At 36.4% G+C, this 17,970-nt stretch overlaps 1 protein-coding gene across 1 annotated transcript; it reads right to left on the reverse strand.

Moving 5' to 3' along the window:
• Window positions 1–9,073: 9,073 nt before the first annotated feature.
• Window positions 9,074–16,031, reverse strand: LOC140141150 (SH3 domain-binding glutamic acid-rich-like protein 3). Its single transcript, XM_072162941.1, has 3 exons — window positions 15,816–16,031; window positions 10,879–11,046; window positions 9,074–10,220 (listed from the first exon to the last, which is right to left on the reverse strand). The coding sequence occupies exons 1-3, from the start codon at window positions 15,858–15,860 to the stop codon at window positions 10,107–10,109; spliced, it is 327 nt and encodes a 108-aa protein (XP_072019042.1). The 5' UTR covers window positions 15,861–16,031; the 3' UTR covers window positions 9,074–10,106.
• Between the last annotated feature and the right edge of the window lie 1,939 nt (window positions 16,032–17,970).

Here is a 17,970-nt window from a genome sequence, read left to right on the forward strand (position 1 = left end):
GAATTAAACAGAAGAAGGTAGTAATGTCATGGAAGGGAAATTGAGGTTCTGCCGTTTAAATTTGCAGGGGAGCTTTTAATTGCTCTCCTTGAGTGCTACAGGAGAGCTTTTAATTGCTCTCCTTGAGTGCTACAGGACAGCATTTTTACTGTACTGTATATATGTGGTTATTTTTGTTTTTGTTACACCAAAGATAGGTGAGCAATAAAAAGCTCTCCTCAGCTTATTTTGAAAAGAGTGATGGGGAGCAATCGCTCTAGCTCTCTCCTCAAATGGCAAAGCCTGGAAATTGAAATTGATGTACCTCCACTGTCCTCCAGACTAAATTAAATATGGCTCTGGTTTTTTTAACATGTATCAAAAGGCTAAATGACACTTTGGGAGACCCCAGCAGAAACACATGACCTATTTCCGGATAACTTTTTATATTTTTATGTAGTGTAGACCTAGGCTAATCTCCCATAGCTTAACAAATTTTGTCCCAGTTTTCTTTCTTTACTTGTGACAAGACCAAATGTCTAATTGTTAACGGAAATTTGTCAACCTAACAAAAGTGACTAATTTGTTTTGTTTACAAAATAAAACCAGATCAGCTCTGAGTATTCTGTTCAATATTTTATGAACACATCATCACATGTTAGTACAAGATCCAAGAAATCCAAGATTTACCTAAATAATTTCTAACATGAAAACATTTTGAGCACTTGAAAATTATGTTTCGGACGTTACATTTTCCGTTAACAATCTTGCTCTATTTTTAACATGGTCTAAGTGATTGTTTTATCATGGAAAACATACACAAATACTTTAAATGTTTGCCTCAGGGCAATATACATAATTGCAAGTGCAAATTTTGTATCGGTTGAATGTTTTCAAATTATGGTGAAGCATTACTTAAATGGGTCTCATTTTCCGTTAACAGTTTTGTAACATCCGAAAAAATACATATTGTCTTATAATTATGTGAAGAACAGTACTAGCTTTGAATTTTCATTATTAAGTTGAAGTAGACATGACAACAAGTATCTAAATGAAAAATGATTTTACTTCCTCTTGACTTTATGTAAAATGTTGGCCACACAACATTTCCGTTAACAATGGTAACATCCGAATCAAATGTAACATCCGAGACAGAAAGAGTGACATTTTGTTGAAGAAATTTAATTAGAGGGGAAATAAAAGGTCAAATGGATTGGAAATCATGGGAAGGCCATAGTAGAAATATTTTTTACCATACCCAGGTTTGTTCTTTGAGTGTGCAAACCGTTAACATGTCAAGTTTGTTTCGGATGTTACAAGGCAAAATGTTAACGGAAAGTGAGGCCAATAACAAGGCATTGTAAGAAGATTTTAGAATATACACTTAAATGAATGTGAATTTCTAGTAAATATGGTGTATCCTCATTTTCCTAATATTGCTGACTCCATTTCACCTTTGTAAACCTTGCTAGTGGAAAAAAATACAAGTTGTTAGCTCTACAATATCTATTGTCTCTATGCATAACACATAAGATAAAAAGCAACATAATTAATTTGGTTCACTCCTTTCAAATTAATTTCATTACTGACATATACACATGTCCTAAGAAATTTATTTTAAATTTGAAAAGCAACTTACACTGAATATTTCTCCATTACACTAGCAAAATACTTTGATTTAAAATGTGTTTCGGATGTTACCCATTTTTTGTTAACAAGTCCAAAATGAAGTTGTAATTTCAATAAACTTTATAATATTTTAGCATTAGATGATATCTAAAACTTTATTGAAAACAATTAAGTAGCAATTTTGTCATAATCATTTATTTCAAAATTGAAAAAAGCTGCATTTTCATAAAAAAGTGATCATTTTAACATAAAATATATAAGTATGTACATGTGTTAGGCCTATATTGGAATCACTATGCACATATACCAGAAACGAAGCAGGAGACATACTTACTATGCTTCATACAGCTTCATTATGTCCGATAAAACAATAAATTATCAATGGAAACAAACCACTAAGAAAAATACTCTTACAACAGAACAAGTTTCATGGGAATTATTTGTTAACACAGACTTATGAGCTGTTTTAATACGATCAGTTTTTGCATATTTTATATGTGTGCAAATGATAAATGATTGTGCCTTGCATTAAAAAATGTCTGAGTGGCAACATGGCAACATACCTGTTGTTTATGCAATGATCTCATGTTTGTTAATTCAACTTCCAACCATCAAACTTTGTAAAAATGTTAACATCATGTAACATCCGAATCACTGCCTTTAATTATACACGTATTTGTACATATTTTGAATCATTTGAATAATTTCAACAGGTTTTCTAATTCAAAGTGATTAATATTATGCTAAAATAATGAAATGTCCCAAATGTTTCCATCAATAAGTTCAATTAGATTGCAATTGCATGTTAACGTAATGTAACATCCGAAACACTCTTAAGTTGGGAAGACGTAAGAGAAAGCCTCATTATGATTGTAAGAAAGGTATAGCCCTTTGTATTACCAACTTAATGCTTCAGGGAGCTAATTAATTTGGTTTATTATGATTTCCAGTGCACATTTACAATAAGGATGTGGGTAACAATGTATATGAATAAATGCCATATCAGTACATGTATATACATCTAAATTTAAAAATTTCTTCAGTAAGATGAAAATATCATTTAATGATGATTAGATTTTCAAGTGATAGGTTTAATCATCTGACAGTGATTATCATTTACATTTTTGAACTAATATGTGCTTAGAAATAGGGACAGATACCTGCAAATAATGCTTGTTAACAAAATGATGTAACATCCGAAACCCACGAGTATCTAGAGTTACATTTTTACTATAAAGGCATTATCAAACTTATTTTGATATGTCAGTACTTGGTTATCATTACCTTGTTCACATATGGATTAGCAATATATGTGGATGAAATTAATTACATTTAGAGCATATTTTTGACCACCAAACCTGCTATTTTGCCCATTTTTCAGTTTCATATGCCTGAAAAGTTACCTAAAAGTGATCGCAGAATGGCCATATTTGGTCAATAGTAACTTGGACTCATTATTTTCCTATGACAACTAATTTGGTAACTAATGGGGATTACAGTAAGCAATATCTAGCTTTGGCAACAAGTTGCTTTTTTATGAAAAAATCTCATTTGGCCAAAGGGTCTACAAAGTTTACAGACCAAATGAACAGAATTAAGCTCCAAGTTTTGTATTTTCATAAAATTCAAGTCATCTGCTTTGAGAAACGACATATTTTAAGTGTCTTCTGTCAATTTCATTTTTACCCTCTCAGTTCACACTTTTGATACATGTTAAAAAAACCAGAGCCATATGTCTTTGTTTAAACACAGATTATTATAGGATGATATTTGCCATGTGCTCAAGACTCACATTTTAATAATTGTTTCAGTGGTTTACCAATAAAAGTTGGATGTACACTACTGTATAAGTGGTAATTTTCGCGTACAGTTATTTTCGAGATTTGCAGTGAGAAACACATTTTAGCGAATGTTATTTTCGCGATTGTTCAGTCCTTCCCTATACTTGTAATACATTATTGCATATATTCGCGAGGTTTTATTTTCGCGGTTGGAGCTCTAATCACGAAATTCACAAAAATAAAACCGTCACGAAAATTACCACTTAAATACAATACTTGAGTGACAATGGGCTATTCCTGTTGAAATCCATACACCCCAACGGAAGACATGACCTTAATCTCCCACACAGGGGGTGTGTTATATTTCAAATAAAGTCACCCATTAAAGTAACCCCATTTGATATTCACACTCCCTGTGTGAAAGATTAAGGTCACATCTTTCATAGGCAGTGGCTGCAATAAGTGCGTAGCAGTAGCAAAATGCTACACAATTTTCATCATTTGCTAGACAATTTTGGAATGAGTAGCAATTTCGTACCATTCATAAGCATTTGCTACAAAATTTGGTAAGCAATTTTTGCTACACAAACGAAATTGCTAAAGGCGGACCCTGTTCATAGGGGTGTATGATTTCAACCGGAATAGCACAGTCCAATATGACAGAGTCGCCTTCTTCTGTTTCAAATTCTTTGATAGATATTTTACTGGTGCATGCCAATATATGCCTTTTAACTACCATAATAATGCTTACACATGTGTCCTATTGGAATGAAACATTAAACATAATGATTGATACAAAAATATCTACATACAAATTACTCTGGGTAGAACATAAGGAAATCATGCCTTCCCATGATGCATTTGGTGGAAGTGCATTGACCCTTCTTTTTGCTTTTTAGGGTGCATTATTAACAGAACATCATCAATAGGGTTTGTCTTCAAAGTATGATCACAAACCTTTGCTCAAACCTCATAGTCAAATTAACCCCATGCGAACTACCTGCCGATTGGTCAAAAAGAAGTTTTCAATTGGACCAATCAGCAACATTGTTAAGATTTCACCACGCAAAACAAATGGGGTGAATGATTTGCAAAGCTCCATTCTGATTGGTGATTAAAATGAGGATATCATGTTATTGACCAATCAGAGGCAGTGTTAGATCGGCAGGTAGTGCTCAGGGGGTTGACTGTCTGCAATTGTCAGAATTATACATTATGGGCTGCAGAAGAGAAGTTCCAAATTTTCTTTAAAAATTCAAAATTTTCAGAATTATATATTTTCATGGCCATATTTGGAATCAGCATGAAAAATGCATTAAAATGAGTACAAACAAGCCCAGTATTGGTTCAGTGGTTCTTGAGATAGCGCTTGATATTTCTCAATACTGTTCATGTTGAAGTGGGATAATGGCCAGCACCGAAATAATATGCATGGTAAGGCATGATTCTCTACTGCACAACACTAAATATAAGGAAAGCTCTATGTCATAAACAATAATTTCAACTATAAATTTTAGGTGCAAATTTTGCTTCAAAAACTATCATGCATTGGTTTTTGGAAGTTAATATTTTTTTCTGACAAAACAATTGAAAACAAGAGCGAACAATGTTAAAGCTAAAAAAAAAGTTTGCTTCCTGAAGGCCGGGCACGTTTTGATTTTTGGAGCAATTTTTACCACTTTTTAACAAAATTATAATTTGAAAATCCAGAATAAAAAAGATTTCCAAGCAAAAAATGACAAAAATTTCAAGAGATTTTTTTCTTGTACATTTTACAAGCAATACGAAATCAACAAATCATATGCAAATCAATCTATAATTTTCCAAAAACTTTCAAATTTTCCAAATAATTTTCATATCTATAACCTACTCTGTACTGATTTGACATTATATATTTGAGGCATATGTTGCCATAATTCCTGACTCAAAATATAAGTAAAATAAAATACATTTTGCATTTTTGAGTTTCAGGCCATCTATGGGAAACAAACTTTTTCCTCCAGATAATGAACAGTAATACAAACGAATTACTGAATTTACCGAGTATGTATATCAAGTGCAATTTTTCTCTAAAAAGATTTTACAACAAAAAGAATTCTAGAAAGTTTGAAAAAAGGGCAAGATTGAAATAAAACAGGTTGCACACAATTTATGAGACAATGGGCCTCGCAATAATTGCTCACTATAAACAACACAAACACCTGACAAAGCCTAAACATGTATCACAAATTGCAAATTTCTACTAGAATCTCACAGAACTACAGCACCATTAATTGGTCTATTCCATTAAAAATCCACACTGCCCCTGTGGAAGATTTTGGAATTATTTTCCACGGGTATGAATTTCAATGGAATGTACACATTAGGCAGTTCCATTTGAATTTCATACACCCTCTGAGAAAGATTCAACCTGAATCTTTCACTGAAGGAGGTGAGTTTCAAATAGAGTTGCTAATGTGTTCATTCCATTTGAAATTCATACTCCCCCTGTGAAAGATAAATCCAAAATCTTTCACAGGGGTAGTGTGGATTTTAAATGGAATAGCTCAATAGTAATTTCTAGAAAATAGTTCACAAAGAAATGAATACCAATTAAATACAAAAAGAAAATAGTCCAGAGTAAAATAATACCACTACGATATTTTGAAAAGCATTATGTAGTTGCCTATAGCTCTTATTGACAAGTAAACAGAGTGAATAGATAAAGCATGTTTGTTTTGATAATACTACCACAGGTCGTTTACGGACTCCAATTCCAGTATACGTCCAACACAATGAATCAGTTGAGGCTGCACACATACAACCACCTGGCACAAAGTACTCTGAATCCTGATGGAATTGCCCCAAATTTGCCATTTTCATTCATATTAAAAAATTACCTTGTATTTGGTATATTTTAGCATTAAAGGAGTATTTCGTGATCCTAGCATCCTCTTTTTATGACATTTTTCAGTACATATCCACGAAAAAAAGCATATTCCCAAAATTTCAGTTGATACCGATATTGCGTTTGCGAGTTATGCATGATTATGTGTATTTACTGCTCCATAGACAATACGTTGTAATTTCGTTCTGGTGCACCAGAACGAAATTCAAATTTCACGATATCTTTGCTAAACGAATTAATCTGCAAGAAATATTTTGTACATAAACATTATGTAGCCAGAGGTTTCCAGTGATATAAAAATCTCAACTTTTTTGAGAAAAGTGGGGGATGAGGCTGTGGATCACGAAGTGCCCCTTTAAAATGGCAAAATCTTGTATGCATTTGTCTAGGTCAAGTTGGAGCCAGTTAGCATGATGATTTTACACTGCTTGGAAATTTAACCCCAAATGCCACTGTCAGGCTGGGACAATCAATTCTTGTCATGTACAGTTAGAGTACCAAGACTCTGTTGAATTTGGCCCGGACCTATCTTTAGTATGTCAGCCCACAGTCCTTCAACAGGTCACTGGCTCACCTTCATAGTCCTTCAAGAGGTCACTGACCTGCCTTCAAAATGAACATGCTTTATTGTCCTCCCCAATCATGCTTACCTGACTAATACATATCTACAGATACATAAAAACAAAGACATTTTACAGGACTTATTCCGCATATTTTATATTCATCTACAAAATGTACTGCGACTGTATTTTTATTCATTTTTTCAATTTATTTATCCAGTAACAAATCGTGCCAAATTGGCATACAAATCCATTCTTTGTGAAATTTTATAATTCACACTACCATATCATTCTTGGCAACATAATATTAGTCACATATAAAATGCAACAATTGTTTTTTTACTTCTTCAATATCATAGAAAGCCCCTATACAAAAAGCAAGCAAGTGGTCTGTGTTCTAACTTCATAATGGGCTGGTCCACTTGAAATCCCTACACCCCCTATGGAAGACATGACCTTAATCTCCCACACAGAGGGTGTAGATCTCAAATGGAGTCACCTATTACGGAAACCCCATTTGAAATTCACACTCCCTGTGTGGAAGAGAAGATTAAGGTTGTGTCTTCCATAGAGGGTGTATGGATTTCGACTGGAATAGTCCAACTACATTGAAACCACTGGCACAGCTAAGGTAAGGGACTATCATAACCAGGGTTTAATTTGAGTACATCAAGGGGACCAGACTGTGTAGAGTATGAGCTTGAACTGATGGTTTCTGAATTTGGCTACCTTGCACGCATATAGTTTTATTGTCCCTGGGGACAAGGAACTCAGCATGCTCCAAGATGTGGTTTTTTTTTTCAATATAAAATCATTGTTATAATAACCCTATGTGGGTATGCAAATAATAGGAAAAGTGTGGACATAGCGTGTAGGGTTCCCACACTTTGAAGCCTTTAAAATTCAAGGACTTTTCAAGGACTTTCAAGGTCCAAAAGCATGATTTTCAAGGATTTACCACAACACAAAACGCTGCATATTAATGGATGACAGCTCCTCTCCACTCCCCAAATTTGTGACCGTACAGCACGAATGAGCCGTAAATGTCCTCAATTGTATTCTGAGTTACAGTGTAAAATGGGCATGAAGGTCATATTCATAGGTATTTCAATTTGGTGCTACGTGTATCTCATTAAATGAGGTACACGTAGCACCATATTGAGGTACCTATGAATACGACCTTCATGCCCATTTTACACTGTAACTCTGAATACAATTGAGGACATTTACGGCTCATTCGTGCTGTACGGTCACATTTTGTCAAAATTATATATAATTTAGGTAAAATTCCAATTTTCAAGGACTTTTGTGCAAATTTCCAGGACTTTCAAAGCCTTGAAAAGGTGTTTTTAAATTCAAGGACTTTCAAGGACTGTGGGAACCCTGAGTGTAGGTCTGAGTGTCCCTTTAAGGGCATGTCATGCTGTAATATTAGGGGACCATGTTCACCATGACTGGATATTGTTTTAATAAAATCAAAGTACGTGCCATATTGCACAACTGTGAACTTTGTTCCAAATTATACTTCCTTCCACTCAACTTTGGTCAACTTCCTGACAATTTTAAAACATAACATGTTTTGACACTCAAAGGAATCACCTACAATTCGGATTCCATAAAATAGAGTTTTATATCTCCAAAGTTCTTCTCATAAGTCTGGTCCCTGTCAGATAACTCAAACAACCCTGGAAGCTTTGCTTGAAAAAGGCTTGGCTACTTCAAAGTGTACATTTTGAACTTGCTGTTCACATTATATCTAGGAAGCTGTGAAATAATGCTTACAATATTGCTACAAACTGTTTTATGTCATGTTATTCAAAGTTTGAAACTTATTATTTGAAATTGTGATGTTGCAATACATACTTGTATACAATTCTCACTTTTGTTTTGATAAAAAAAGAAATTTAACCCCATGAGAACTACCTGCCGATTGGCCAAAGAGAAGTTTTCATTATCAATTGGCCCAATCAGCAACAATGTTAGAATAATTTCACCACACAAAAAATTTGAGTGAATTATTTGCAAAGCTCATTCTGATTGGTGATTAAAGTGAAAATATCATGTAATTGACCAATCAGAGGCAATTTTAGATCAGCAGGTAGTGCTCAGAGGGTTAAAAGTTTACACTTTGACGTAGCTTGATTTATAAGGCGGGAGTACACAATAACAAACACTGCTATTAAATTAGCAATGCAAAACATGTCTACATGATAAACTTGGAAGTGGGGACCTGAAAGCGGGGAGTGAGTGACCAAGATTCAACAGCAGTGGTTGGGTAGACATTTGAAGATATATCATAGTACCTCGCAGTTCAAAATATGATGAACAGATACCTTAAACGGGATGAAGTCCACAAGAGTTGTGCAAATTATACAGATAAGAGTACAAAAAAATGCAATATTTGCCATGTGTATTTAACAACATCACAGCTTGTGAATCTTGGACACTTACTTTTCCCATTTGCTGACTTTTTAAAAAACTTTTTTAACATCAATTATTTGACTACACTGAGATGTTACATTTAAATAAATGAAGAATTTATTTCTATCTAGGGATGACTTCAAACCCCAACCCTAGACTGATTGTTCTGCCAGGGTGCTGGCTGTCAACCAGCTGCTCAGTCGTCTTGAAGCCATTCCTTAGGCAAAACAGATGTATTTTAATATACATTTGTGTGTTTTGAAAAACAAATTAAATCTCTAAATACAAATTATAATACTGATAAAAAGTAACAAAAATCATGATTTAAAACACATTCTATGTATGTAATAACCTTGATGTGACCAATTTATAAGCCAATTTCTCTCACAAGTACATAACAGTTGAGTATTTCAGTTAGTTGAAAGATATAGTGATGATAAATTATGATTTAAAGCCATTTGTTTTGGATAAATCAATTGGATCACTTTTAAAATGAAGCATCACACATGCGGATGGTCTTTGCTTCAAATCCATCATGGTTTGATTTTTTGTCACTGGTTAGCGAGAAGGTCTTGTTAGTACATGTAAAGAGACCGCTTATGGCAATCCAACAGTGTTTAGTACAATGTATGTATGAATTTCCAGACATGGACATGTATTACCTGTGAGAGAAAGTCTGACTTTTACTTTTTGATGATTTCAAAACTAATCTAATGCAGGATTAGATTAGGTTGTTGACAAATGATCTTTTCTCTTTATCCATTTTAAGCCAGGTCCCCACTTCCGTATTTTGTGTATAGGTCACCTTATAAGAAGAGTTTATAAAGTTAGAGAGATTAAATGTCATTTTTAATCCTCCTCTTTTGGTTCTTCTTTCTCCTCTTTTTGCCCCTTGTCCTTTTTCCCCTTTAGAAATTCCTCCAACGCTTCGCTTTCAACTGCTTCATCAAATGCTGTATAATCCTATGAATAGAGAAAATGAAAATATTCCATTAAATTCATACCTAGTCTAGCAAAGGTAAACATTTTCTAAAAGGAAAATGACCAATCTTCCAAAAAATGACAACTAAATTTCAGTGGGGGAAAGTCCTAAAGCAGGTGCAAACAGGGCATAATATAGCAGGCATAGCAAAATGCTCCATATTTTAAGAAAAGTGCTACACAATTTTATGGTATTTTGCATGTAAAAAGACAGTTGCTATACAAGTTTGGAAATTTGTTAGTTTTTGCTACACGAATTACGCCCTGGGTGCAAATCCATATGTATGAAAATTGTCAAAAATATGTAACATTAAAACCATGCGTACCTATCAAAACAACTTTATTGGTGCAATAAATAAAGTTGACTTGACATTATTTATTTCCGATAACTCCGCGCTACTATCCCAACTTCCCAAGAAAGTTTTCCATCACCCCACTGTCACCCAGGCAACTTGATGATGTAACCTGCTTGTTTACAATTTACTTTTAAAACAAGTCCCAAGTTCCCAACTCTACCCACTTGACCGAGTTTCGCGTGCAAGATGGTTCCGAATATTTTTGTTTATATGTAGGCCCATAAAATAAATGAGCCGACCACATCCCCTCACAGGAAATTATCCTGGACACGCCGGTGACTTACCCCACAATATGTGTCATCAATTGCGATCTGAGGTGCCAATGCTTTGGGATCTCCCACAATCTCTCTCATCTTTGCTTTGTCCTCTTCACTAGCTGCTATATCAATCTTCTGAAACTCAATCTTTTTGCTTCCTAAGATCCATTCCATCTTCTGCTGGTGCTTCTTGGTCTGATAAAAAAAAGATAAATGCATGAATGAAGTAATGTGAGCAAACAAGTACATGTATACCAATCCACATACCAATAAAGTCAAGTAACAAACGATACATACATGGCACAAAGGGTCTTTTATCTTTTCAGTTTCTGTTTCCGTATCCGTATCCATTTTCGTATGTCATTGTTATTCTGAAGTGTTAGCCTCCCAGGTGTGACCAATATTTTATTCTAGCCTTTTGTCACTTACTAATAATTTGAATCAAGTCAATATTTGTATTTGTTTCCGTAAGTTACGTTAATTTCTGACACGAAAACCTGAGGTGAGTGGGCTGGTGCTAAATCTAGACAAAAGAAGAATCTAAATTTTACAGTCCTAAATTCGCGGTAAGTTGTACAGCTTCAATTGACTTGCGTTTGGTGTATAATGCACTTATGCCTAGCTGCGTGATGAGTGGCTCGTAAAAATAGTCTAGCATTGAAATATACATGTATACTAACCATGTTGCCAAGTTATAAGCAAAAGTCTTTCATTTTGGCGATGGAACGAGTATCTGAAATAGCCAAATATCTACATGTTTTTGTACCAATGAGGTGCGTACAAGTGGCGATTTGGTAATCATGTTTTATATTGAAATGCAATACAAAAGAATTGCATTGGAGTAAAGATAATTTATTCTATTCATTCGTAACAATGGCAAGCTAATCTGTTAATTGGTTGGGCCTATGAATGCAAGACTCAGGTTTATTTTAAATGTTTTTTGCAGAGCTTATTTTCAGTCATGGATCATACTGATAAATTTCGCAAAGAGGGAGGGGGATACTTGAGACTGAGAGACTGAACAAGTGAGAGTGGGAGGGGGCGAGGAAGAAAGAGGAGAGGGAGAGACGGAAAGACTAGAAAGAGAAGAGCTCGAGAGGAGAGAGAAGGGACCGGGGAGGGATCGGGGAGACTGTGATCATTCGGAGTGGGGGAAGGAGGAAGCTAAATAGGGAGATACACGGGAAGGGCGACACTGCGGCCCTGCATTAGCCCGTAGCAAGGATTTATTGGGGTGCGACCGGCTCATGAGCAGACCTTTTGTGATTTAAGGGCTTATTTTCAATGTTTTTACATGGACCTTTTCATTCGGATTGGCATTTTTTCATACTAATGTGAATTAATTTAACACTACATCAAAGAGGTCTAAAATTGCCCCTATAATATACATCTTACTTGTCACCAATGCACTATAATTTTTGAGAAAAATGCAAAAATAGGCAAAAAATTGGCCAGGGTGTTGTACCCCCTTAAATCAAACAGTGTATTTGTGTTGTGCATTCATGTGAGTTCGGGTAAAAGGTGATTTTGGCCTTGAGTCCAGTACGACTCGTAACAGTGTGCATACTGTGAGGGATATCTAGCCTGTGAATTCACTGAATGGGTATTTCATATTCAGTATTTTCCATGCACCAACAACTGTGTGCAGAAATTGGAAACACTTGTTTGTACCAGGATACCTTTGTGCATGTACACTAAGCAGGCTCCTCTCTAAATACTCCTCAAAATAGAAGAAAATACTGCAAATTGGTAAGTTTAAGTTAGGGGTCAATTTTCTTTAATGTTGATTTATATTTTTTTGGTACTATCAAAAGTTGGGACTATTACATGTAATTTGCTTACAACTGGTGTAGAAAGTCATGTTTTGAAATGTAAACAAGATATACTCTGAATTGGCTGAAACAATAGAGATTTGCTTTAGTACACACAGCCATTCAATGGGAATGGTTGTGTACAAGTAGACATAGGTCGAAGTTATAAAAGAAAGAATAAACAATATTAATGGCAGCACCCTGACTTATCAATGGCGCAGGCCTAGTAATGCACAGGAGAAGCCTACACTGTCCACACCTTTTTGTATTGTGCTGCAGCTGGTATAGGAGTTGCAAGGGCCTGGCGGCATGATGAAGCGTCACGCAATGCTCATGCTCAGCGTTGCTCGAGAAGTCTAGCCAAGAATGTGCTCACCGATAGCTTCACATTCTAGGCTACATGCAGAGACCATTGCATTCAAAATCTAGTCGGATTCGCTGAAGCATGACACCGTGTAAAGCAATGGAAGTTCAGAAGTAAACACAGCCAATCACGACAGGCGATTGCATCAAAAATGCTGCTAAAATTACACTTCAGCAAAATTTTAGCCTGTCCAAAATAGGCAAATCTTGCTCAACACAAAAGATACAGTTGACTCATTGAAATAACTTTCATTCAAATTTCAACATTAACAGAATAAATAACCTCCAGTCAGGGGTTAATTGCACTAGGTTTTAAAACAAGGGGTCAAAAATATAAAATTGTGTGATACCATGGAACCAAAACAATAGAAATAAAGGGTTCAAATGACCCTTTAGCAACCTCTAAATAGTAATTTTGTGCACCAAAAGCTAAAAAGAATGCGCCTAAGGCTATGACCCCATGGCGCAGGTTAGCGCTACCCCTGCCTCCAGTGCAAAAAAATTGCACCGCTGTCTTCCTTCCTTCCATATGTGATACGTGTTCCATTACCTGTGCATGATCCTGGAACCTAGGATAGATGAGTGTATTTTTGAAGCACAGTCAACAGTACCGAGATGATCCCCTGCTCTTTACGAATAGCCTGTGACGTTCTTTAACATGCACACTACATTAATGTGAGAAAATATGCGTGTACACGGGACCGACAGCTTAAAGTGCCCTCCGAAGCACAAGCAAGTAGAGTGAAGTGCCTTGCTCAAGGACACAAAGAGCCAGCCAAGCTCGGGTTGCTCGAGAAGTCTAGCCAAGAATTTGCTCACCAATAGCTTCACATTCTAGGCTAGAGACGGTAGCATTTAAAATGTAGTCGGATTCGCTGAAGCATGACACCGTGTAAAGCAATGGAAGTTCAGAAGTAAAAACAGCCGATTGTCACGACAGGCGGTTGCATCAAAAATGTTGCTAACATTACACTTCAGCCAAATTGTAGACTGCCCAAAATAGGCAAATCTTGCTCAAAAGATACAGTTGACTCATCGAAATAACTTTCATCCAAATTTCAACATTACCAGAATAAAAAACCTCTGGTGCAAAAAATTGCACCGCTGTCCGACCGAAAAACCATACCATAAAAGGCATAGCAAAGCACTCTATAGCTTCGAATGTGTAACTATCGTGTGCAAATTCGAAGATAGAGACTTTCTCAAGAGTCAAGTAAAGCTCGGGCGGACCTGGGTCTGATTCGAACCCTTGACCGTCCCTTGGATTCACAGTCCAACGCCTTAACCGTGCTAGGCCACGCTCCCCTCCCCCCGTCTGACCGAAAAATGATAGCAAAGTACTCTAGCATCGAATGCGTAACTATCGTGTGCAAATTCGAAGCTAGAGTTCTCGAGTAAGCTCAGCGGCAGAAAGTATGAGCTGTATAACCTCTAGAGCCTCATCATACGATATACATTTTTTTTTGTACGTTCACGTTCAGAGGACAACGTAAGTTCCTTGTACTGCATGTAAATGATGTGCAGCACCAGCAATAAGGGAGATGCAGCCTCTTCATGGTTTATGGACTACATATATCGTTTAAATGAATTCGCACCTTGTATATGGCTACGTGTCTTGAGCTCGCCCCATTTTGCGTTGCGCAGCCTTTTTGAGCATATTTACATCTTTCGAGCTTGAAATCAACATAACATTTTACATATGTACCTCACCCTATCAAAAGTATACATTTCCTGAAAGGAAATTGCATGAGAATCAAATATGGCATTGAAAAAACTATAGGAAGTAGGGTAAAGTTGTCCAGACTGAAAATATCACCTAAAAATTTACTTTTTCATTTTTTATCTTTCAAACCACATTTTTTTAACCTCTACCCCTATCTTTGATTTCTCATCATATTTGAATTCCCCATGAAATTTCCCTTCAGAAAATGTATACTTTTATAGGGGTAGGGTATACTATACAGATTTGCTTACTGCTTTGGTAAATGACCTCAGATGACCTTTGACATGTGACCTTTGACCCCATGTGTGACCTAAAACATAGTTTAGCTAATACCTCTTCACTCATGGACTCTTGGGTCCAAGTTGCATGGACAGGGACCTTATACTTATGAAGTGGGAGCAATTTTAAAAATCAAGTGCAATGCCGTGTCTTCCATAGGGTTTGTACAGGCCCGCTTCCGCACCTCCGCTTCCGCCTCCTCCTCCACCCTCAATACTCATAATATAAAATGACACTTCTCCAGTATCCTCCAACTTTATGTCATGAATTTTGCACAGCACAGAGAAGGGAGTTTAAGCTTCAAAATGATACCACAACCAAAGGTGTGGCTTGCATGGTTGTAAAGTTATAGTAAATTTATTACAGAGAGATACAGAAAAACGCAACGCCTCCACCCTATTTGGGAGGCGACTTCAAGACACATGGCCATATAGCACACCATTTTGTTTTTTGTTGGATTATTTGGATATGCTTCGCACCCTATGTTACTTTTTGTACGTCCACGGGCTGTAGGGCCCTACTGTAGACGTCTGATGTACTTTTCAAATTTCATCCTAGCTAGTAATAGTACATGTATACTATAGCTGAGATCAGCTTTTAAGGATTACGTAACCAAGAACCAAGCAATGCGGAAGTCGATCTTCATGATAGTAGTTTGTGAAGTAATCATGGCATGGTATTGGTAGAATGGTAGTGCACACAGTGTACTGTCAGTGATCCCTGTCAGTGACAGTGTTTTGTTTTCATGTTTTCAATTTTGCATGCTTAGTTTTTGTCGCCACACCTACCTCCACATTGCTGGACACAGAAGTGTAGTATAATTTGACGCTCATGGTGTCTACTTCAAATTTTCACCTAAAACCAACAAATCTATGATTGTAGGAATGTAATGAGACTGTTGTTTGACCCGTGTTGGCACAAATTGTTGCAAATTCCCTGATTTTCAGCCCCGTGTGTTTCCTATGGCTAGTAAAATCTACAGTGGGTCGCGAAACAGGAAGTTTCTTGCAATTGATGACCCCGGAAATACGAAAGGACAAGAACTGTCTTTAAAAAAGACAAAGCACAGCGCATATGATTGAGTGGATTTAGGGACTGTTCACACAAACACTTGGGGGGACTGATGCAAAAAAAAGGGGTTGAAAATGTTTATCCCTGTGAAAGGGGGCCTTTAATAAAGTCACCTTGCCTGATCTACTTTTTTCTCCCCTTTCTTTTTTCTTTAGGGACCCCAATTGAAATGGCCTCAATTTTATTGAGGCTTTTTGGGCTATAGTAGGCCTATCCTTGGTACTCGTCTGGTATGGTGTTTCAATACTCCATAATCCATATATTACGCTTTTTTGGTCAAAAAAGGTCCAAATTTGGGGAAGAAAGTCCACTTTTCACAAAATCGCACCCCCTTGAAAAAAAGTCCACTTTTTCAAAATCAGCACCCCCCGGGCACAGTGTCATCGACCCTATATCTTCATGGCAGGAATCGCCATGGTAGGTTGAATCCATGGCCACGATTAGCCCCCGGGATTAGCCATTTGGTTCAAACCTTTAAAGCTCTTTAGAACTAATAATAAGTCGAGGGACATAACTAAGGCTACTCACAATGCCGGGTAATTGATCTTGGTTGTGCGTGAATAAGCTTGCATACTCCATTGAGGTCAATGGTCATCGACTTTTATACTGCCTACAGTGAGTGCAGCTGTACTACACGCTGTAGTCCATACCCGAGTCCATACAGGGTATTACAGGACCAACGCAATATAAAATGGTCCGATTTTGAGTTCAAAGCGCACGGCCAATTTTCAAAGCGCATTCTAGCGAATATCATATCTGTTCAACACGTATTTTCAAGTGTATGAGACCACATCTGGTTTCTTGAGAAAAATTCATTTGCGGGAGATATTCATCAATTTCTAACCCAGTATTCGAAGATTTTCGTCTGATATCAAAATCGTGCATAGCAATTCACATGTATCGATCCCGTGTATTCATTTTAGTGTCCCTTCTCCACCAAATAATTATTAGCCAGGCGGTGTCGGTGTGCCGGGGGGGTCACTCCCATTGTGGCCTGTATACCATCCGAAAAAGCACCCTAAACAAGGATTTAACCCTTGGCTAAAACGATACCCTAAACACGGATTTTCTTCCTTGCATCAAATTTCATACCCTAAATTTCATTTCCGCGTATTAGCAATTGCAATTTTGCTACCCTTTTTTCCAATATTTCATGTTTTTGACACCCTAAACACGTTACGCGCGTATCGTGCCTACCCACGAAAAACTATCCTTTTTACGCGTTTTCATTATCGCGGATGGTGTACAGGCCACATTGGGAGTGACCCCCCGGCCCCCCCCCAAAAAAATCCTGCGTACGGGCCTGAACTAATGAATGAATGAATGAACCTTAATTTAAAACTGGTACCCCCGGTATTATATTGATAAGGATTTTTTAAATCAAAGTAAATTGATTAACCTGTTACTTTATATAGGATTAATGTTTAAAAGATCAACTCTACACACATTTTGCAACAGACTGAAAAAAAAATGAGTTTGTTTTTGAAATTTACAATCTTACTATAAATAGGGGAATGTTGTATGTATCTATCTATGTATGTATGTATCGCTATAAAGGCTCCGTCAGTTTCGATCCAAATGTCTCCAAATTCATAGCTTTTTTCGTGGATATCTACTGAAAAATGTCATAAAAAGAGGATGCTAGGATCACAAAATCCTCCTTTAATACAACATTTTTTGCATCATCCATTGAAAGGTTTTCATCTGTAACTTTTGAATGTGATGCATGATTTTTATCAAATAAAAAATAAACGAAAGCTGAATGTTGACGTAATATTATAAGAGATTTTTTTAGCTCTTTATTATACCTTAAATTCACAGATGTACTAAATATGTAACACTGTACCCTTAAATACCGGTATTTAACTTAGT

Source organism: Amphiura filiformis, chromosome 19 (assembly GCF_039555335.1).
Source record: "Amphiura filiformis chromosome 19, Afil_fr2py, whole genome shotgun sequence".
In the NCBI taxonomy this organism is placed as follows: domain Eukaryota; kingdom Metazoa; phylum Echinodermata; class Ophiuroidea; order Amphilepidida; family Amphiuridae; genus Amphiura; species Amphiura filiformis.